The sequence below is a fragment of the Delphinus delphis genome, chromosome 20, assembly GCF_949987515.2.
Source record: "Delphinus delphis chromosome 20, mDelDel1.2, whole genome shotgun sequence".
Classification (NCBI taxonomy): domain Eukaryota; kingdom Metazoa; phylum Chordata; class Mammalia; order Artiodactyla; family Delphinidae; genus Delphinus; species Delphinus delphis.
The window spans coordinates 29,199,385-29,221,677 of NC_082702.1; the positions used below are offsets into that span (position 1 = coordinate 29,199,385).

At 46.7% G+C, this 22,293-nt stretch overlaps 1 protein-coding gene across 2 annotated transcripts in view; it reads left to right on the forward strand.

Annotated features, from left to right (window-relative positions):
• The window catches only part of FTO (FTO alpha-ketoglutarate dependent dioxygenase), a 374,156-nt gene extending 354,168 nt beyond the window's left edge, over positions 1-19,988 (forward strand). Inside the window, exon 9 of one of the 2 annotated variants that reach the window (XM_060000764.1) lies at positions 17,627-19,988. In XM_060000764.1, coding sequence (XP_059856747.1) covers positions 17,627-17,780 — 154 coding nt within the window. In that variant the 3' untranslated portion in view covers positions 17,781-19,988. The remainder of the gene's footprint in view (positions 1-17,626) is intronic. The other variant, XM_060000765.1, reaches the window with a different exon arrangement.
• Positions 19,989-22,293: the final 2,305 nt, after the last annotated feature.

Here is a 22,293-nt window from a genome sequence, read left to right on the forward strand (position 1 = left end):
TCCTGGAGGCGTGGTCCGTTGGGGCCATGTTTGGAGGCTAGTTAAGACAAACACCATTCACACGTGCACAGAATAAGGAGAGTCCAATCTTCATGTCACACTGCAGGAAGCCAACGGATAATATCTGAAGTTGGAAAACCAAGGAATAGGAGTGTGTGCCTATTAGTGAGAGAGAACAGAAGGTAACCACCATTGGAAACAAATCCAGGGGTGGGACGAACTAGAGTGGGGGACTCTTGCTTTTTCACTGTATAAACCCTTCTATATCATTAGGTTTAAGACTGTGAGTGTGCACTGTTTGTTTCAATAACATGGTAGGGTAGTGGTTGAGAGCATGGCTCTGGGACCAGATCGCCTGGGCTCATATCTTAGTCACATCACTCACAATCTCTGTGACCATGGGCAAGTTGTATTACCACTCAGTTCCTCAGTGTTCCCATCTGTGAGACGGGGATAAAAATCATAACCTCATAGGGTTATGAGGATGAAGCACTTAGAATGCCATCTAGCAAAATGTAGCTCCTCAAATAATGTTAGCTGTTAACAATTATAACATTAAAAAAGAAAACACAGGCAAACCCACAGTTGAAGTAGGCATCCCGAGATTCTAGCCTCCTAACTCTGCCACAAATGGGTTGAGCAAGTCTGTTAACCTCACCTTAAAACTGAGAGGGTATAAGCTAGGATGAGCTCCTAAGAACAGAAGTTCTGTCAAAGCTGAAGTCTAGAGGAGCTAGCCATGACTGTCAAAAATTACCGAGACTCCCCTCCCTTTTAGGAGAGAGCTTCAGATTCTTTACAGCTGAACCTGTTCCTTTATCCTCATACTATACCCGCTATGGAGGCATAATTCACAGCCTTACTTGCTGCCTGTCCAAGGACCTTTCTCCTGGGAAAGAACTTTATAAATCATTTTAAGTTAGTGGCCATAACTCCCAGGTGCTTACATGAGACCAAGTGGAAAAGGACATTAACTTGGAACTAATTAAATCGCTGCTAGTCTGTATTTGCCGTCCTCCTGAACGAATCTCTCCCAGAAGGCTGGTCCTGTGGTCAGCCCTGGGTGAGACTGTAAAGGAGGTAACATTGGGCTCCCGAGGAACACCCCCCTTCCTCTCGCCCCAGGGAGGTCAGAGCTCATGTGTTTCTCTGCGCTATCAGGAAGCAGGATGATCTCTCCGAGAGGTGACTTAAAAGAGTCTCCTCCTTAGAAGCAGTTGTATTTTAAAATGCCTTTCCTTCTTTTCCCCATACACTTGGGGGGAAAAAAAGAATGAATGAATGGTACACTTTCTGGCATGGGCTGGAGGCCAGAGCAAGAATCGTTTTCAGAGGGAAGGCTATCCTGGAACCTGTCTCTCGCACCACGTGGGCAGGCCACCTGCCGAGGGTGGCCCTTCCACAGACGACCCTGGCCCTGTAACTTACAGGTGGGTGCCTCTGGGCACTAGGACCTGGGCAAGTCCATCTCCAGCTAGAAAGAGCAACTTAAATTAGGAACAGTAAGTTCCTTCCCATCTCACTCGAGCTCCCCTATCAGCTAGGGCTTCGGAGAAAGCATCATGGCCCCTCAGTCTGTGCCAACTCCCAGGTGGTCTTGACTGCAAGACCGTTCTTGCAGAAAGTGTAAATTCTAGCTTAGCAGTCGGCTGCAAAGCCTGGCTCCCTGGCAGGCCAGGCATGGGGACAGGAGGTGACAGCCGCTAATCAGGTCCTTGCTGTGCCGTCCTGACTCACCGCCGAGCCCTGGCCTGTTCCTAGCTGACCCCACTCCTGTCATGCTCAGCAAGAAGCTCAGCTTCTCCATTAATCAGCCTGTTCGCAGGAGCCGGAAAGGTGACTCGTCACAGGCCTCCTGTCCCCAGCCTCCTCTATAATGACATTCTGCACAAGCAGAGTCATTCTTTGATTCCCTGTGACCTTCTGGGTTCTGGCAAATGAGAAGGTGCCTGGCATCCGCGGTGAGGGCCTAAGGGTGTCTTTCCTGCAAAGAAACACTTTCCTCTTCCACCCCCGCCCCCTCCCCCATCTCTCAGTGGCACGAGGCAAGGACGTGGCCTCACTCATTTTCCCTGTTGGAAAAAGCCTTCTTCCCAGAGCCAGGGGGCTTTGGGATGAGGTGGCCGGCACTGGTCCACACAGGAGTATTTACCAGAGGTGACTCCGGGGGTCTGTGGCTGCCTCGCCTTGACAGATGAAAAAATGCTGCCTAAGTGCCCTTGCCAAGGTCACCCCACAAGCAACCACTGGTGCTGGGAGAATGCGCTCACCCCAGACAGTGAGGGAGCTACAGGCCCAAGCTGTCAGAGCCCTGGAGTGGGAGACTGCGCCAGCCCGTGGAAGACGAGAGCGTACAAGATGGTAAAGTAATAAATACATGATGGCCGGTCTCTCTGCCTTGCTTGCTCCTCGGAGATGCCCAGGTGGGAACGTGGTGGCTGTGATGATTAATGAATCAAGCCACCCAGTTAACCTGCAGTTTGGAAGCCACGTGCAGCCCTAAGGCAGTCTCTGGGCTACTCATCCTTCCTCTCCAAGGCGCCAATGGGCTTTGGTCTGCTGCTGGCGACGCCGGCAGCCCAGCAGAAACTTCAGTTGGAGGATTTCAGAATTTGGTCCGCTTTCTATTGAAGTGCAATTTTTTAAGAAGTCCTTTCAAATCCAGTCATTTTAGAAGCAACCCCTGCGCTGACTCAGAGGTCTGCTCAGTCTTCCGTGGCTCTCAGCATCTAGGATTACCTCTTCTTCCTCAGCCTGAATCCACGGCCCCCAGAAGTAAATGAACAGCCTAAATTGGATGTGAGTTGCGTTCTGAAGATACACATCAGGTGAACTTAGGAACACAGGGAGACTTGGGCGGTACTTCTTCTATTCTCTTGCAGCACAAAGGGGAACAAAGCGTCAAAGCTGCGGAGATGGTCAGGTTCAGCGCTGCCCCGTCCCTCGCAGCCGGCTTTGGGTCGGGGTGGGGGTGGGCCTCAGGCCAGGGAAGAGTCTTAAGGAGGGTATTTTGCTTCATCCACAGAACACCACGAGTAGGTTGAGCATAGACGTTTACTCTCATGAAATGGCCCAGTTCCTAAAGGAGTAAGAGGTTTTCTGCAAACTATGGGACTAGATCCTGTCACTTCCCCGTTTAAAGCCTCCAGTGCTTTCCCATCTCTCTGAGAATAAAATCAGTCTGTACAGTGGCTTCCAAGACCCTGGTCCTCTCTGACTCCTCCTCCTTCCTCCCTTGGTCACCCTGCTTCAGCTACAGTGGCCTTCTTGCTGTCCCTTGATCAAGCCTGACTCATTGTCACCTAAAATCCTCTTCCCCCGATAGATGCCTCCTGCTTCCACTCCAGCCACAGCCCTTCCTCCACCCCCCTCCATTCGCTCACTTATTCATTTCCTGTTTGATTTGCTCCAGAACATTGATCTCTGGGAGACATTACCTTAATGTCTATTTGCTTACATTGTGTGGCAGAGAATACTAGTTTCTCATCCTGCCCACATCCTTTCCTTCTTCCTGAGTATAGAGTCCCAGTTTTAATGGAGGAAAGAAGAGGGTAACACATCCAGTTAAAAACCTACAGGGACTTCCCCGGCAGTCCAGTGGTTAAGACTTTGCACTTCCACCGCAGGGGGCATGGGTTCAACCCCTGGTCGGAGAACTAAGATCCCACATGCTGTGCAAAACTGTAAAAAAAAAAAAAAAAAAAAACCAAAAACCAAACAAACAAAAAAACCCCTACACTTTGCAGCCTCTTTTGCAGCCCAGGGGCTGAGTTCTAGTCAGTGACACGGAGGTGGAGGTTGGTTGGCTGTCTTGCTTAGAAAGAGGAGGTAAGGGTATGTTTTACGCCTCTCTCCTTTCTCCCGCTCCTGCCTGGGAAACCAGATATGGTGGCTAGAACACCTGGACCATAAGGTGACCTCAAGGATGGCAGCCATGAGCTAAGGATGGCGAAACAAAAAAATAGATGCAGCAGCCTGGGTCCTGGATGTTTCAGGTGTACAGCAAAGTGATTCGGTTATAGACATATATATGTATATATCTTTTTTTTTTTTTTGGCTGCGTTGGGTCTTCGTTGCTGCACACCGGCTTTCTCTAGTTGGAGCGAGTGGAGGCTACTCTTCCTTGCGTTGCGCAGGCTTCTCACTGCAGTGGCTTCTCTGGTTGCGGAGCATGGGCTCTAGGTGCGTGGGCTTTAGTAGTTGCAGTGCATGGGCTCAGTAGTTGTGGCTTGCGGGCTCTAGAGCGCCGGCTCAGTAGTCGTGGTACACGGGCTTAGTTGTTCTGCAGCATGTGGGATCTTCCCGGACCAGGGCTAGAACCCGTGTCCCCTGCATTGGCAGGCGGATTCTTAACCACTGCACCATCAGGGAAGTCCCTATATATTTTTTGAATTCTTTTCCATTATAGTTTATTGAGTTTTCCTCCTTCTTGATCACTGAACCCAGCAGCATAGATATTTATGTGGGTAAAAGCAATTTTAATTTCTAAATGTTAGCTGCAGAAACAGCATCATTCAGTTCCTAGGGGTATAAAACGCAGATTTGCTTTGGCTTTAAGACGAGGAAGTTTCAGACATCTTTGGAGTTCAGCGACCTTGTTAGCGTAGCAATCCTGATGCTACAGTTGCTTCGACTTCTTGCCCTTCTACCAAAGAGCTACACTAAAATACAGTTTTATTCCTATCATAAAACATCCGTAGGCAGATGGAGCCATTTATTATCTCTAATCTTGAAATGGCAGCTTAGAGAATCCAAGGATTCTTGGGCTAGGGTGGAATAGTGCCCAGAGGGGTCCATGATACACATATGTTATCTTGAGGGGATAAGAACTTGCCTGCAAAAATACTTTTTGGATCAGAGTAACAGTGACTGGTAGTACTTCCAGTTCTACCAATAGAGGAAGTGCAGTTTTGTAGAAAAATGCTGAACTAGCAAATGACCTAAGCTTTAGTCCCAGCTACGTGTCTTAGCAGCTATGTGACCCGGAGCAAAGCCTGCACGTCCTAATCTCCCCAACTGGGACAGCACCTTTATTTCCTACCCTAGTAGTGAGGGTCACATGAGATAAGGTATGTGAAGGTAAACCATAATATTTATATGTAAAATTCCAGTTTTTAAAAGATGGGAAGAACCTCAGGGGTTGTCTAACCCAACCTTTCATTTTACAGATCTGAGTACTGATGGCCAAGAAAGTCCAGGTTTTGCCCAAGGTCACAGGATAGGGTAGTGGTGGAGCTGGGTCTTGAGTTCCCAGACCAATTTTCTTCCTACCATCTCATCCTCTTTGTCCATGGATGAGATATTGTTATTATTTCTCCTTTGGTTGTGCCTTTGCATTTACTGTCTTTATCATAAAACTGGTGATATTGCAGAGAGATTAGTCCTGCCTTAAGGAAGTACAGTTGGAAGTTCAGACGCAAGTTGCTTTCAGTCATCTGTGCATCGCACCGTATTTACTGTGGCTACAATGGGGCAGACTCTAGGCTTGGAGGATATAGCAGTGAGTACATCAGAGATCCCTGCCTTCAGGGAGCTTATCTAACACACACACACACACACACACACACACACACACGCACACACACACTCTAGATGGTATCAAGTGTTGTGGAGAAAAATGGGGCAGGAAAAGAAGATGGGGAGTGGGGAGTGCTGGGTTGGGTAGGTAGGAAGGGGAGATGCTGCTGTCTTACGTAAGATAGTCAAGGAACGCCTTACTGATTGGATTATGTTTAAGTGGTGACCTGAAGTAATAGGGGAGCGAGCCACATGGATATCTTAGGGCAAGAGTGTTCAAGGCTGAAGAAACAGCAGGTATTCGAGCACTCTGGAATACCTTTGCCTGTTCAAGGAAGAGCAAATCAGCCAATACAACTGGAGCAAAGTGAGTAATGGGACAAGTGGAAGGAGAGGATGGGGGATGACCGGGGTGGGGAAGCCGTAGGTCACGAAGCGACTTGTGGACTATTGTAAGAATTTTGACTTGGACTCGGTCTTTAAACGGGTGCAAAGCAGAAATTCTTCAGAAGACTGGGATGCCCTTGATCAATTGACATTCTGCTTTGACCCACCATTTTCTCTCTAATTCCTCATTTGGACTGCCCCCCACCCCGTTGGTTTGCGGCTCCACCAAGTGTTCTTTGTAAGTGCTCTTGACCTATTAGTGAATGTTCTTAAAGGAGAGAAAAGAAACAAAGGGCCAGTAGCTTCGTGTTCTGTATAAGGTTAAAATAAACTTGGGAAATGCTTCCCGGCATCCAAAAACCAATTAAGCAGGTTACTTGGAAGTATTTCTAAAAACAGCAGCACAGTGGAAACAGACTGACAGGTGAGCAGATGGGAGGACCATCGACTCAAATTTATTTCACAGCTTACAACTCAAATGAGCGTTCCAAAGTCAGAACAGCTGGCCTTTTATTCGGTAAGCCACTGTCCTTTGCTTTGCTCGTCTCTCAAGAGTAGGAATGGATTTTGCTCCAGTGGAAGTTTGTCCATCGGTCTTTGACTTTGCAGGGGAAAATCCTTTGTAGAAAACAAGCTCTTGATGTAAATCAGATTTCTCTGTAACGTCTGCTTCTTTCATGGGTTATGAAGTTTCTGGATTCTGGAAATCGATGGCGTTGGCCTCTTAGCTTTCATTTTCATAACCGTATTCATTACCTCTGTGCCTACTGTTATCTGATTCTGAGTAAATGGAATTTAACCAAGTAATCAAAAAGCAAAAGTCTTCAGGTTTGCAAGAAGAAACATTTTTTTAAACGGTATAGTGCATCTGAAAATCACAGCTGCCTTGAATTTCTGATTGTAAGTTATTCTGGAATCTTTCTGAAGTTTGAGACTGTCCTGTGCAAACTTTGCTTAAGTTTCAAGCAACAGGGAAGTCACGAAATTTGGAAAGGGTTATCTTTTGTCAATCATGGTCCTTTGTGGGGTACCGTGCTGACAGAGGATGGAGGAGAGACCGTATTCTATGGCTGAAAGGAGGGCTTGATACTACCCAGTGGGGATTTTGTTCCAATAATTGCATCAAATTGGACCTTCTGCCATGTTGCAGGTATAGCATTAATATTACTCATTAAGTCATGTGCCTGTATGCTTCCCTCCCAACGGCAGAGGCACTGGCAGAATATATTTTCTTCCAAAGTGTTTGTTTTCATTGTTGCCCTTTAAAAATAATGAGTTCATTCTATTCCCTTGCAAGGAAAGTTACTCTAGACTGCTTTGAAATTGTATATCTTTTGTTGAGCACCTTTCTGCAGTGGTTCCATAGCTTTGTGTGCTGGGGAACCCAACCCGGCCTCTCTTAAAACTCCCAACCAAGCTGCCTCAGACTTGATTCATATAATCGTCCAGCCGATTTGACCTTTATATTGTTACCCTTGGCCAGGTAGAAGTCATGCAAGTTTCAGATGACCCTATCATGTGACCAGAGATCAAAGGTCAGCAGCTCCTAAATGTTCAGCTGTCAAGGTAGCCCATTCATCACTCTCATTATGTAACTGACAAGCTGACAAATGAACCTGGGGATAAAATTGTTCTCAACTCTTTACCTCCTGGATTTACACCCCCGTGTTGGGCCAAGCAGTCTCCGATGTTAAGTGGTTCCACGGGCCTGCTGGAGTCCCTGAAGTAGGGGGAGGGACTCCAGGAGTACTGTTCTCTGTGCCAGACCTTGTGAAGTCACCAGTTACCTACTTAGGCAGCCACGTTGCAGGTCTACAAGAACTGACCGTGAGCCTGGTGTCCTCTGAAAGGGAGGTGAGTTTAATGTGAGTCCTCTGTGGACCCAAAGACGCCCATGTGTCCCCCCCACCCACCCACATACCACCTTCAGCATCTTTGTAGTAGGTTCAGATGGTGCATGTTTTCACAAACTGGCTCAGTCTGAAGAGCCTCGTGTGAAAATTCACATGGACAGGACCCTCCTCCAGGGAGTCTAGCTTGGGGCTAGGTGCCTTTGGAAAACTGTTTATAACCAGGACCCAAACTGATTCTCTTGAGGTCTGTATTTTGGAACAGTACAAAGAGCTTGAGATTAGGAATCAGACAATTTTGCCAAATCCTGACTCTATCCTTTCTTTAGCTGTGAATTGGACAAGCTATTTAATCTTCTGGACCTCCATTTTCCATTTGAGGACATACGTTTAATTAGAAGACTTATACAGTGCCTGACACTTAGTAGATATGATGGGCTATTTTTAATGTTTCTATCAGCATTATTACTATTCCTTTGGTCTGAGAGGAGATGTCATCAGGGAGGCATTGGCACGAGAGAATTGCTTTATAGTATCTCCCATAGCAACAGAAACCTCTGAAAAACTTATAAGGGCAGAACGGTAAGGAGATGTGAGGATTACACAGTATAATTACGTAGGTTGGGAAGAAACCCTAAAGAAGGCAGCAGATGGTACAGTAGAAGGGAGAAGGGCATGGCATCCCCCTGGACCCCGAAAGAAAGAACAGAGATGACTATGAGCCATTCTGTTACCAAAAAGTGTTCCTGATTTTTAGACCAGTAAAAGGTCTTGTGACCTTGTCTCTTCATCTCTTGACCCCTTGGAGGTACTATCTGAGCACCTTACCCCTCACCCCAGGGGCCTCTCTTCTCTGGTGGAGTCTTTGCCACAGGTCAGAGGAGCTATTAGCGGTGACCTGGAGTGGGACAAAGCCCTGCTTCCATATGCTAGGAGGACAGGGAACCCTGGTCAAAGGAAATTCCTTCTGGGATCCCAAGTAGGAACTCTAAATGTTCATTTTCCTTAAGCAAAACCAGACACCCTGCTATTCATGGCCACTGGGCTATATAATATATTAATATTATATTTCAGAGAAATTATAGGTAATACTGGTGTTGAGGAGAAGAATTAGGAGCGATGAGAACCATTATTTACATGGAAAATGGTGAGTTCCAAACCAATGTGGAGAGCACAGTTATTTGCAGCAGCTGGGCTTGGCCTGGGCTGTTCTCTGTGCTGCTCCCTTCTCCTCCCAACGAGGGAACAGTATAGGTTCACAGTAGGTACTCCACAAGCATGCTGATTGACTGACTGAGATCTAGACAGCAGGGTTTATCCAGACTGAACAGCACAATGATTTCTTGCAAAATGGCTGGTTATCCAGATGGCTGAATGGCATTATCCTGGTATTCAAAAGCATTTGGGGGATATTTGGCTTTTAGAGCAGCTAAGCAAGCTCTTCTATCAGGCTTCTCCCTTCTTCCCTGAAATGTGAAGCCAAGAGTAGATTTTTAAATAACCAGAAGTTAAGTCGAGTCAAGCTTCTCGAGTGGTCATGGCTGAAAAAATAGTACCTGTTAAAAAGGTATATTGACCCACCCTATCCCCCCGCAAAAAGAGCTGACCCATGGGCCAAAGTGTGGCTTTTCCTCACTCTGATGTGTGTTGACTTTACTGATCTGAGAACATTAACATGTGAGTCAGAGGCAAGAGGTTAAAAGCCTTTGAAAGAGAAAGTGAGAGTGTCCTTTGTTGGACCTCACTCAGGAGTTGGTTTTGCTTAGTGGTTCTGCAGTAGGTAAACTGAGTTATACAAATCAAACAAGCTGATTTCATACAACCACCTTAGTCAAAGTAGACCATCGTGATTCGTATGACAGGGCAGCTCTTTCTTTGTCAAGTTGTCCACAGAGCCGTGATGGCAGTAACACAAAGTCCAAGAAGACAAATGATAAATTCATTCACTCACTCTTCTCTTTTCAAAGCATTTAAAGTCTCAAGGGTAGATGATTATAAACAGGTCTGCATGCTCGCCTCACCTCTAAGACAGATTATTTGGAACAAAGTCTGGTGAGACCGTGAAAAACAGTACAATGGAGTAGCCTCTTACTCCAAGTGAGATTTGAAATGTGGTGTTTAATGTAGACATCATGGAGAGTCAGAATTATTCATGGAATCCCTTAAATGGTACATAAAGTACTATTAGGGAGTTAGATCCCGTGTTATATGAAAAAATACTTCTTTTTTTATATATATAAATTTACTTATTTTTGGCTGCATTGTGTCTTCATTGCTGCGTGCGGGTTTTCTCTAGTTGTGGCGAGCGGGGGCTACTCTTCGTTGCGGTGCATGGGCTTCTTGTTGCGGAGCACAGGCTCTAGGCACATGGGCTTCAGTAGTTGCAGCACATGGGCTCAGTAGTGGTGGTGCACAGGCTTAGTTGCTCCGTGGCATGTGGGATTTTCCTGGACCAGGGCTCGAACTCGTGTCCCCTGCATTGGCAGGCAGATTCTTAACCACTGTACCACCAGGGAAGCCCCAATACTCCTCTTTTAAATATTGGAATAACTCTGTGTGGCAAGATGCTACGATTTTACTGGGCCCAGAGAAACTAAGAACGGAGAACATGCAGGTCCACATTGGTCTAGAGCTCCCTCCACAGCATAGAAGCCCATTGAGATAGTTGCCCCTTTACATCATTATTCCCCACTTTCTTCATGCTGGTCCTGGCAGTTGCGTCTTGCAGGTTAAACGTAGATTTGATGTGATATCACATCAGGGTTTTCTACTTGAGTGAAGCCTCTTAAGCCTTGGTGCTGGTTTACACCTTTGAGGGAATGTGTTGTGATGTGGCTGATACCCTAAAACAGCCTTCTGTTTGACATGAACCAGGATGACAGTCAACTCCTCACTGTAAGTGAAAATTCCAGAAAAAAACTCTGACTTGGAGAAGACTGGATATTTTCTGATGAAGTTGTGAGTCTAAATTGCTCTAGTCTTTTGGGACTTTCCTGGCGGTCCAGTGGTTAAGACTTCGCCTTCCAATGCAGGGAGTGTGGGTTCGATCCCTGGTCAGGGAACTAAGATCCCACATGCCTCGTGGCCAAAAAACCAGAACATAAAAAACAGAAGCAATATTGTAACAAATTCAATAAAGACTTTTAAAATGGTCCACATCAAAAAAAAAAAATCTTAAAAAGAAAGTGTGATGTCTTTCACACTTATTTTTTTTAATGCATTCTTTTTAAGGGCTGTGTGATATTTCATTATCTGGTTGCACATATTTTATTCTTTTTTTTTTCACACTTATTTTTAAGCATTACACGCCCCCGGCCAATGTTGCCTAATCTGCTGTGTTTTAAAAATAGAACTTGTGTCACATAGGAAAGGGCTACATTTGTGCAGTAGTCTACATATTTTAAAAGGCTTTTATATTTTTATATATATTATTTAATTTTTATCTTCACAAAGTCCAGTGAACCAGGGAAACATGAACTTCGTGTAACAGTTGAGGAAAGTAAGAGGTTGGGAGGTTTTTCTCAGGGTCACTCCAGGAATACAGTTGACCCTTGAGTAAATTTGAACTAAGAAGGTCCCCTTATACATGGGGTTTTTTTCAGTAAATATAGTCAGCCCTCTGTATCTGTGGATGCAGAACCCAAGGATACGGAGGGCCAACTGGAAGGGATTTGAGCATCCACGGATTTTGGTATGCAAACTGGGGGTCCTGGCACGAGTCCCCTGAAAATACTGGGGGATGACTGTATAATTAGAAGTAGTTTATGCTCTTAAAAGATGAAGATGTATCTTTTACTTCTATAGATGATAGACGCTTACGCTATGAGAACCTCAGAGTCATTAGAATGAAGAGAAAGTTTTGTCAGTCATTTGCTGTAATTATTGTCACAGGAACATGAAAAAAAAAAGCATTTTGCTCCTTTCTTTCCCCGGAAATGGTTTGGAATCTCCTGAATATCTATGTTTGGCAAGAATAGCTAAGTAATCAGGGGATAGCACCCATTTTGGTCCAAATGGGAATCCATGAGAAAGATGGAATGTGGTGGAAAGGACAGCCAGCCAGATGTCCAGGGTCTGCGCAGCCCCGCTCTCCCACCTGCCATTGGATTAATCTGGGGAAAGGCAGCCCTCACGTCAAATGTGGTTCAGGTACCTGCCTCCCCATCTCTCTCAGGTTATTGTGAAAATTGAATAAATCAGTGCTGCATATTAAGATTCTTCGAGACGCTTAAACAATGTATGGAATGTACTTATTTTAATCAGGAGTTACTCTCTTCTTTCACATTAAAGAATTCTCTCTTAGGAGTTCATTTTTTTTGTCTCCTCAATGGCCTGTGCTTGGTAATATTTCTCCATCAAGTTCTAGTTTTTTGTACTTTTTTTTAAAATTTATTTATTTTTATTTTTGGCTATGTTGGGACTTCGTTTCTGCGCGAGGGCTTTCTCTAGTTGTGGCAAGCAGGGGCCACTCTTCATCGCGGTGCGCGGGCCTCTCACTGTTGCGGCCTCTCTTGTTGCGGAGCACAAGCTCCAGACGCGCAGGCTCAGTAGTTGTGGCTCACGGGCCTAGTTGCTCCGCGGCATGTGGTATCTTCCCAGACCAGGGCTCAGAACCCGTGTCCCCTGCATTAGCAGGCAGATTCTCAACCACTGCGCCACCAGGGAAGCACTACTTTTTTTTTTTTTTTAACGCCTGTTTGTCCCAATGAATCTTTTAGCAGGAACCATTTCTCCCAAAATCTTTATCATTTCATCAAGAGTAATGGAAATGTTACCTGTCCTTCTTTATTTGTTGCAAAATTTAGGGACGAGGAGGAAGACCGTACATGTTTTCTTAAAATCGATGGCCAGCACATTACTGTAAAACCTATTGATTAAAAACACAAAGTATAATGTTAGTCATTTAGTCTGTGAAGTGATGCAATAAGGGAAGAAATTTATTCTCTGGCTCTTGCATTAACCTTTTATTGACTACTTGCATACCCATAATTAACACACACTTTAGCTAAAGTGGTTAATTTCAGCATGGCGACCAGTGTTCACTAATGTAGCTGCGGTCCTCATCCTCCAAATGTAAGTGTAGCCCTGGGGGAATCAGCAGGCAGTGGGGCCCTGCGTGAGTTACACCTGGGAGAGGAGAGGAGGGGAACCTCTGGACAGTCGGCTGACAGGCCAGCCGACGTGACACCTTTCAACTGCTTCCTGTTACGTCACTAGGTCATTCAGGGAGAACCACTCCCAAGTAGCAAGAGTTTTGAGGGTAGCTACAGAGTCCTTTGAATTGAAATAATGTGAATTTGGGAGGGAGAGAGATGAAGCATATATTATTTTCCATAGCTCCCCTTGCAATGCCGCATAAAAGGAACAGGGTTTTCTGAGTAGATCTGAGTTTATTTGTTAACCCTTTAGGATGGGAGTAGAGAGCACAAGGTTGAAAGGGGAAACTGTAGCTTCCTTACTGTTTAGCTGAGTTTCTTACTGTTTGTCTGCGCTCAGAATGATCTGCTATCCTTGATAAAGAAATTTTTAGGGAAATTTTTTTAACTTTCTTTAGAAAGGTCATCCAGCTCTGGTCATTAAAACTGGCTTATTTTTATTTTTATTTTATTTTATTATTATTATTTTTTTTGCGGTACACGGGCCTCTCACCGTTGTGGTCTCTCCCGTTGTGGAGCACAGGTTCCGGACGCGCAGGCTCAGCAACCATGGCTCACGGGCCCAGCCGCTCCGCGGCATGTGGGATCCTCCCGGACCGGGGCACGAACCCGTGTCCCCTGCATTGGCAGGCAGACCCTCAACCACTGCGCCACCAGGGAAGCCCTGGCTTATTTTTGCACAAAGGCCAGTGTGGATGACACCAGCGCACTCTTGTTTTCTGGGTAGAAATTTGTCCCCAATGGAAATATTATTGGAATCGAAAACAAAAGCCAGGGATTTCATGCTTTCACATGATCTCTGCACTGTATCAGCAGCATCTCAGTTTGGAGAGAGGACCAGCAACATGCGCCTGGCAGGCAGGGCCACTGCAGTGGATGTTGTAGAAGGCAGGAGGGCACCGAGGGGTGGGACGCATGGCCGGCATATCAGCCAGGACTCTTTGGGTCGCAAGTGACAGAAAAAACGAACTCAAACAATAACAAGCTCGTGCAACTGAAAAAGTCTAGGCATACCTAGCTTCAGGTGAGACTCAATCCAGCTACTCAAACCGTATCACCCAGGACCCAGCCCCTTGCTGCATGGTAGCAAAATGACTATGGTGGTTCCAGATCACATATCCTGATAGTTCCCAGGCCAGGCGATAAGAAAGCCTTTTCCCTTAGTTCCCAGACCAGTCCTTTGATTTACTCTCTCAGTCTTGCCCTGGAGAGGGTCACGTGCCTCCCCTAACCTCCTCCCTGTGGCTGGGAGAGTAGGATGTACTGATTAGATCAAACCAGTCAAGGCTCTTCCCTGGCTGTAGAGGTGGGGCCAATCTCACTCAAACCACGTGGCCAAGCATAGGGATGGGACGGATTCCCCACAGGAGACTTAGAATCTTCTTTGTGGGAAACTTGGGAAAAGACACAAGACAGCCAGTGTCCACCACCATCAGGACTCCTAAAACATTTCCTAAGAGAACTCAGGGCCCCTTGATTTGGCGAGAGCTACAGAGCATGCGTGCTGAGAAACGATCCAACTTTATTTCCGAGAAATGCCAAGTCAACCTGAAACAACTGCCGCTCAGACAGTCCAACGACAGCACCTGTTATGAATTCTGGGTCTTCAGGAGCAACTGCTAAGTCTTTCTGAATCTGAGCATTTTTGCCTGTCACTGGAGAGTTGTAGCAGCTTGAACACATAAGCCTCGGCGTCCTGGAACGTCACATTGTGATGGGATTCAGCCCCAGGCTCAATCTGCTTCAAGCCAGAAAGAGCTGCTTCTGGTTCTCCAGAGCTGCCCCCAGTCCAGTTAGCTGAACTGGTGGACTAGGCCACCCAGTCAGTTAGCTGAAGGGAGGGGACAGTCACAGGTACAATAGGCAGCCCTCTTGTTGGCATCTCCCATTGTCACTGGCACTCGTAGTAGAAGTAACGATAGCAACAATAGTATTTAATAATTACTGAGGGCTCCCTATGTGCCAGGCACTGTGCTAAGTACTTCTCATGTGTTAATCCATTTAACCTCCACAACAAGCCCATAAGTAATGTACTGTCATCGTCATCACCGTCGTCAGTATTCCCACGTGACAAGTAAGAAACTGAGGCTTGGTGAGGTTAAGAAGCTTGCCCAAGATGTCATGCCCCAGGGAAGCAGCAGCTCCTGGTGTCCGGAGAACGTCTTTACCACTGTGCTTCCCCATCTTAGGAAATTAAGATGGAAGAGAGGCAGAATGAGGGAATTGAGCAGGAGAAATTGAAACCTAAAGGGAGATACGCCTTCAAGTCATTCTCAAGCCTTTTCTTTTTCAGTCCCCCCATCCGGCATGATGTTGAATTGGACAATGTGCTTTGAGTTGGGGGCGACTGTGCTTCCTTGCAGGCGAAGGCATTACCTCAACAGCAAACCCTCTGTGGGGCGCAGTCGTGACCATTGAGAAACTGGCAAGGAGCACTGGGCATTAAAGGAAGAGTTTTAAAGTGATCTTGAAAGACCTGAATTAAGGCCCTGAAGAGACCAAACAAGGGGTTCTAGCTCTAGCCCAGAGGGAAGCAATGGGTACGCACAGCTCCTAGCCTCTCAGGGCCGGCATGAGAAGGAGGTAGTACCCACACCGGCCAGTCCTTCCATGGGAAGAACAGTAGAAAATCAGAGCAGCTTCACCCAAAAGAAAACTGGGTGGGCTTGGGAAGCTTGTACAATACAAGTGTAAGCGAACTTCTGCAGCAGGTGTTACCATTTTTAATACTTTCTCAAAATAAGGGGGCAAAACGCACTGCCAGGTGAAAAAGCATCTCTGTTGACTTTTGACAAACCTTATGCTATTCAAGGTGGATCAGCACTTATCACAGCCCTTTAATCTGCCAACCAGGGTAGTGTGTGCACAGATCGTTTACCCGCCGTGAGATGGAAAGGCTCAATTTGGAATAACTCTCCCTACCTGGTAAATTGAGCCTTACCCTCTGATTCTGAGGCAGAGAGAAAGAACAATTTAAAAAGCTTTGCAGAGTTCCTTTGTAATTAGTCGCAGCTTCCCTTGAATATTAATTTCCCCCAGCCCTTTCATGTGATTTAGAGACTGTCTCTAGAACTGCAGAGATGCACCCACTGCAGTGAGGGGCAACATCTCAAACACCTATTATTATTAAGTACTCTGCAGAACGTGCCTCTGTCTTCAGTTCTGTGTGGGCTTATCAGTGCAAACAGTTTAATATTTATGCTAAGAGGATTGTCAAAAGCAGCTTCTGTTGCTTTAATTCTTGTTTTAAATAAATAATGAGAACATTTAAACACATTACTCTTCTTGGGGCCCTGAGGTCAGCTAATCTTATTATTTATGAAGTGATGTGCTACATAATAGTACTTAGTGCATGTTAACAGACGCTATTATCAGGGCCCGATGCGGAGAGCTGAAGATATATTGGAATGTTATGTGTAATGTACGACGGATTGAGTGCACAGGATGCCAGGATAGCAATTAACCACCCGAGAAAATAGGTGTAAAGTTGAAGTATGTTTTCCCATGGGGATCCCCTCACCATTAATAATTCCCCAGAGGAGAAGATGTCCTTTAGTTAGGAGCCTGCTCGACCATCAGGCTTGGAAATAGGTCCAGGATGGTCCATTCTTTGATCTCTTCATCATAGTTAGTCCTACACGGAAGACAGAGGATGGGTAAGACCCCTTTTTAATTGATTTAGAGAACAATGCCAAGAAGGTCAGGTGGGGTGGGGAAGGACCACGCAGCTCTCCCAGATGTACTCAGAGTATTTCTTTTCGGTGCATACACTGTCACCGCCACGTGCTCCAAGAGAGTAGAGAAACTGTTCGTTTCTTATTGCAATTTGTGTTTTCTTCTGTCTGATCATCACTTTTCAGATACATAAAGCCAAAGCCACTGAGTTTTCCCAGACCAATTTCCAGTAAGCTGTGGTCTTTCGGCAAGGTAGATGCCTGCCAGGGTGCGATGATGTCGCCCCAACTCTTTTCCTACGAGGCTATAATTTAGTTGCGTATGATAATTAATTTCTCTACTATTGATGAATAATCCATTTAATAAAAACCGTGATTTAAGTGTTTTCCTTAGGGAGTCACTCTTGCTAGCCTCTTAATTTAATTTTGTGGAAGTTTTCTCCACCTATTCATCAGTGGAAATGATTATTAACCTCTATTTGCATATATCCTTATAAATCGGTCTCTCCTTGGAGTGCCTTTTCTGAGCACAGCAGGCTGGGACACTTGTAAATCTCTGGGATCTCCAAAGTCAATCCCGGTCTGTAATATTGTTTAATCTATTCTTGGACGTTTTAATGCAGTAAATTCAATTTAATCTTTCCCAGTAATCTAGTAATACATGGAAATCCCGCAAACAGTTAAATCTGATAATGGCTTAATCACACACTTTAAATAACAGTCGAGATAATGAAAAAATAATTCACCATTTTAAAGGCAGAGTAACTGAATTTCCCCGATGATTGGCTTCTACAAAGCCATTAGAGGTAATACAGATCTGGGCAGTGGAAAAAATAAAGACGTTCCAGCACCATAAAGAACAATTCTTCCTTCTTATAAACACACCTGCTTTCTGCCGCCCAAACTCACCCTTGTGTACCATCACCACCGTCATAGCGGATCGTCTCTGGGGCATTTGGCAAGGTCGCCCCAAGTTGCCCATGAGTTTGGGTCTTCCAGGCATTTCCTCCCAGGGGTAAACTGCCTGTTCTTCCTCTTGCAGGTGCCAGTCCCGAATTGCCCGAACTCTACCTGCGGATCAGAAGCCAGAGTGCCGGCCGTATTGGGAAAAGGATGATCCTTCGATGCCTCTGCCGTTTGATCTCACAGATATCATTTCCGAGCTCAGGGGTCTGCTTCTGGAAGCCAGACCCTAGAGAAAGAGCACAAGTCTTAGGTGGAGGAGCAAAGGCTGCCTTTGACTTCTCTCCTCCAACCTTGTCATGGGCTTAGGCAAGGGGATTATGGGTAGACTGGGCCTTGGGATTGTAGACCCTGGGTCCCAGTTGGAAACAGCTAGGGAATGGAGCCCATGAATATTAAAATGTTTAAAAGTGACACAGGGTTATAGTGATTTGGTATTAAACAAGAACCTCCAACCCCCAAGGCTGTTCTCCACTTGGATTTTTAATGTGAGCCATTCCACTCCCAAGGCCTGAGAAGCGACCAAGGTGAGCCTGGCCTGTGGCAAAACCTAACCTACTTTCCTCCTTCCCAAACCTTTGCAGAGACTCTGCAGGGGATGGCTCTCGGGTCGTCTAGGGGAAGACCGAATTTAGAGACATTTAGCCCATTTTCTCACCACACCCTGTAGAGGCTACGCTGTTCAGTATGGTAGCCACTAGGTAGATGGGGCTCCTTAAATTTAAATTCCATTTTAATCGTAATTAAAAATTCAGTTCCTCAGTTGCACGAGCCACATTTCAAGTGCTTAGTAGCTATGTGTGGCTAGTGACTGCTGTATTGGACACAGAACATTTTCATCATTGTAGAAAGCCCTCCCAGACAGCACTTCTATCAAAAGTTTGAGAGCGGGAGATTCTGTTTTCGCGTTCTCTGTAGCTGCTCTCCCCACAGGCGAAATAAATTAAAAGAGAAATGCCTCGTTGAAGAGTAGCCTCTTTCCCTTCTCTAGGACAGCCTGGGTTATGAGCCCTGTACTCTGCACATAAGAATGGAGCAGTGTTGAAGATTAAAATAAAGTTGACATCCTGTCTTGAGGAAGTTTCCCTGATCTAATGGAAGAGACACAGTCCTATTTACATTGCTTCCTGATTTTAGCCAGCATACTACATGTTGTTTCATAATTCCCCCGTTCGCACATAACGATGGGTAGCATTGAGGCTTGAAGAACCCTAGTGCCCATCCTGATGATGTCAGGGCACCAGAGAGACGATGAAGAGGTTAAAACTTGGGCTTGGGTTTTCGAGTGCCTGGATCTAAATGCCCAGTAGCTTGGGACTTTTGGTGTGTTACTGTGCCTTGGTTTTCTCATCTGTATAATGGGGATACTATAGGCACCAACTCATAAGGCGGAGATGAAATGAAATAACTTAGCTGCAGACTTAGAACAATATCTGACACATAGTTAAATACCCAGTAAATATTAGTAGTATTATATGTCAGTAAGTGACCTGCTGTAGGCATTTTCCCCTCCCTTCCTCAATCTTGGTGCCAGTTGTGTCTTGTGGTGCCCTGAACCCACCTCTCCCTTTTGGGCCTGGCTCCCGACCTTTGGTGACCCTGGAAATCATGAGAATAGTTAGCCCCCCTCCCCAGCCTGTCACCTTCTTTGTAGTTGTTTGCAGTAGTTGGAAAGCTGAGGAGCTTTTTTGCCCCTTGAGAGGTGCGCTGAGAACCAGGCTCTCTCCCGCCAGCAGAATCTCGCTGGTTCAAGGTATGGGCTCATTCACATGGAGTCAACCCCAGGGAGTTCACGTCACACAAAGCAGGCGGGGTTTCCTCATCTTGAGACTCTTCGTAGACACTGGATGAATTCCCTGATGTCTTTAAGCCTCAGTCTCCCCGTCAGTGAACGATGAAGCGCTGCCTCTCAGGGTTGTGGGAGAGATGAAATGAAATCACGTAGGTAAGGAGTGCAGGGCACGCAGAAGTCACCGGCTGGGCAGCCTTGGGACCATCTAGCCTAGTGTTCTATTTCACCCCCCCAGTGTCTCTTCCTTGTCATAGTTCACTAGGTGCCAATATTCAAAAATTGGGAGATTTCATGTAAAATAAAAATGTGTGCATCCTCTTCAGAATTCAGAACATCTGGCAGCCCTAGGCCTCCATCCTGGCATGGCAAAGAGCTAGGTAGCGTCCTCTCAGGCAGGGCGTGAACCCTCTGTGGCCCCCGTTGCTCCCAATTACCATTTATTGTGAACCTGACTGGCGTTACGCCTTCGTGTCGGCACCCTCCAGACCTGCTTGCTTGCATCCCTAGAGTAGAAATGAATAATAATGTTGAGTGCTTACCCCCATATATGTGTATTACTATCGAGCTATATTTGTGGACTGCTTGTACCAATAGGTCATGTACATCATAAAACATGCATAAACAATAAAAATACTGAAAGGATGAGATAAGAAACCAAGAGAGGTCCTGCTATTTTCTCCTTGCACACCAGCAGGTGGGCCTGCTTCCTTGGCCTGGGGGGCGCCCAGGTGGAGAGAGTCCTCGGAGTCCTGCAGGTGGGGGAAGAGCCAGGGGTTGGAGAAGCCACTTCCAGGAGTGAATCCGAAAGGTGAGATCACGTTTGCTCGGAAGAACTGGTGGCTTTCACTAAGCATGAGCTCATCGTGTTTAAGGGTTACATACACTCTCTGAGGAAGTTTCAGGTGGGTAGAAGGAGGAAGGGCAAGAGATGATTTACAAAAAGGGGGGCTTCCCTGGTGGCGCAGTGGTTGAGAGTCCGCCTGCCGATGCAGGGGACACGGGTTCATGCCCCGGTCCGGGAAGATCCCACACGCCGCGGAGCGGCTGGGCCCGTGAGCCATGGCCGCTGAGCCTGGGCGTCCAGAGCCTGTGCTCCGCAACAGGAGAGGCCACAACAGTGAGAGGCCCATGTACCGCAAAAACAAACAAAAAAAAGGGGCTGCTGGGGTTGCTGACAGCCCAGTTCCTGCTCCTCCCCTGTGAACTAGTAAAGGACTTTCCCTGGGACACGGGCCATGTGTATGGTGGAGGAGAGGGAAGCTTTGCCCCTGGGACCACCTTGAGTCAGCGGTCCCCACTGCTTCCTGTAAGGCTTCCGCATCCCTCAGTCCCAGCTATCTTCAGAAAAGTAATCTGAGGAGGTAGATCCCTTTGCACTAAGATGCTACTGACTTCCCCTCCCACAAACCCTTCTTTTTTTTTTTTTTTGCGGTACGCGGAGTGTACCTGGGGACTGAGGAAGGGTGGCTTGGATTAGGAGGTCAGGGAATGAGGGTAACGGGGGAAGAGCTTCCCAGGAAAGGCAACAGTGGGGGACGACGGCCCGAGGCTGGAAGGTGCTTAGAGCGGGATGTTCAAGGAAGAAAAAGGACCACTATGGCCGAAGTAGAGAAACAGGGGAGAGTGAGGGAGATGCAGCTGGAGAGGAGGAGGACCTGCCTTTGGATTTGATGTCAAGCACCCCAAGAAACACGAGGGCTCTATGGGGGAGGGGTGGGAATAACTTGATGTGAGATTCTTTTGCTTTTAGATGATCGCTCTGGCTGCTGTCTGGATTCCAAAGGGTCTCAGTCCAAAGGCACTGCTTTCTAACTGGGAGTTTCCCGCATCCTCGGGCCAGATCTTGAGATGGGGAAGATGTCCCGCCAGACCCTCTGAGTGCATGAGGTGGTACCCCCTCCTCCTTTTGCTTCCCCACAGCTCTGCACCCACCCCACCTGCTTTCACAGGCAGCCTCGGCCCAGGGGAGTTCACTAGACAGAAGAGAGGGCGGGGTCATGGCATCGCTCGGGACACAATTTTAGTAATAAGCTTCCAAATCCGTCACTAAACCAATCGAGGGATGCTAGAAATGATATTCCATTGACCCTATTGAACGGACACTCCACATTCAGTAGGTTTTTGTGTGTGTGTTTCGAGGGAAGGTATTTTCGAGTGCAACTTTTTTTTTTTTTTCCCTGCTCTAGTTAAGGCTGATTTTACCACTGGGCAAATTGCATACATTTGGATCGATGCCACGCTAAATACTGTTTATTTTGGACATCTGTCAGAGGCAAGCCCATGGAAGACGGGGATTCTTATTTGAAAAGGCAATTCTCATCCAAACAGATTGAGAAGGATAGGAGCAGCGCAGATTAAAATGCACTGAAGTGGTAACGCTGTTTATCCAGTTTGCCTTTGTTACTTTGTGATTAAATGGTATTTTTAATTAAGTTTCATTGGGAGCCATAGGTATCTCGGTGGTGAAATCAATTTGACAACCATAAAGGGGGAGGGAAGGCCCAAGAGTGTTGTAGTGATTGCGGCTGCAGGGAGAGCCCGGCCGCTTTGAGAGGCTGGGCCAGGGAAGGGGAGAGGCCAGAGAGGCGGCCAGGGATGATTTCCGGCATGATGGCCAGGGTGTCCATGGCTGCTGCTGCTTTTGGGGAGCCGATTCCAGGGATTGTCAGGAAAAGGGATACACCTGGCTCTCTCGCTTACCCAAGCGACCCCAGTAGATTCCCAGTCTGCCGGGGAACTCCAGGAAAGGTCCAAAGGGTCTGTTTCTCATTTCTCCCTTATTAACAAGGAGAAAGGGTGAGCGCCCCCAGACCCTGTGCTGCAGCTTGGAAGGACCAGACCTCACCCCAGCCTGGCTCCTGAACAGGGCTGCCCCACCATCCTTCATCCCATCAGCCCCTGTTCTCACGGGACAGCGCCCCTTCCTTTCTCCCAGTACCCTGTCAAGGCAACAC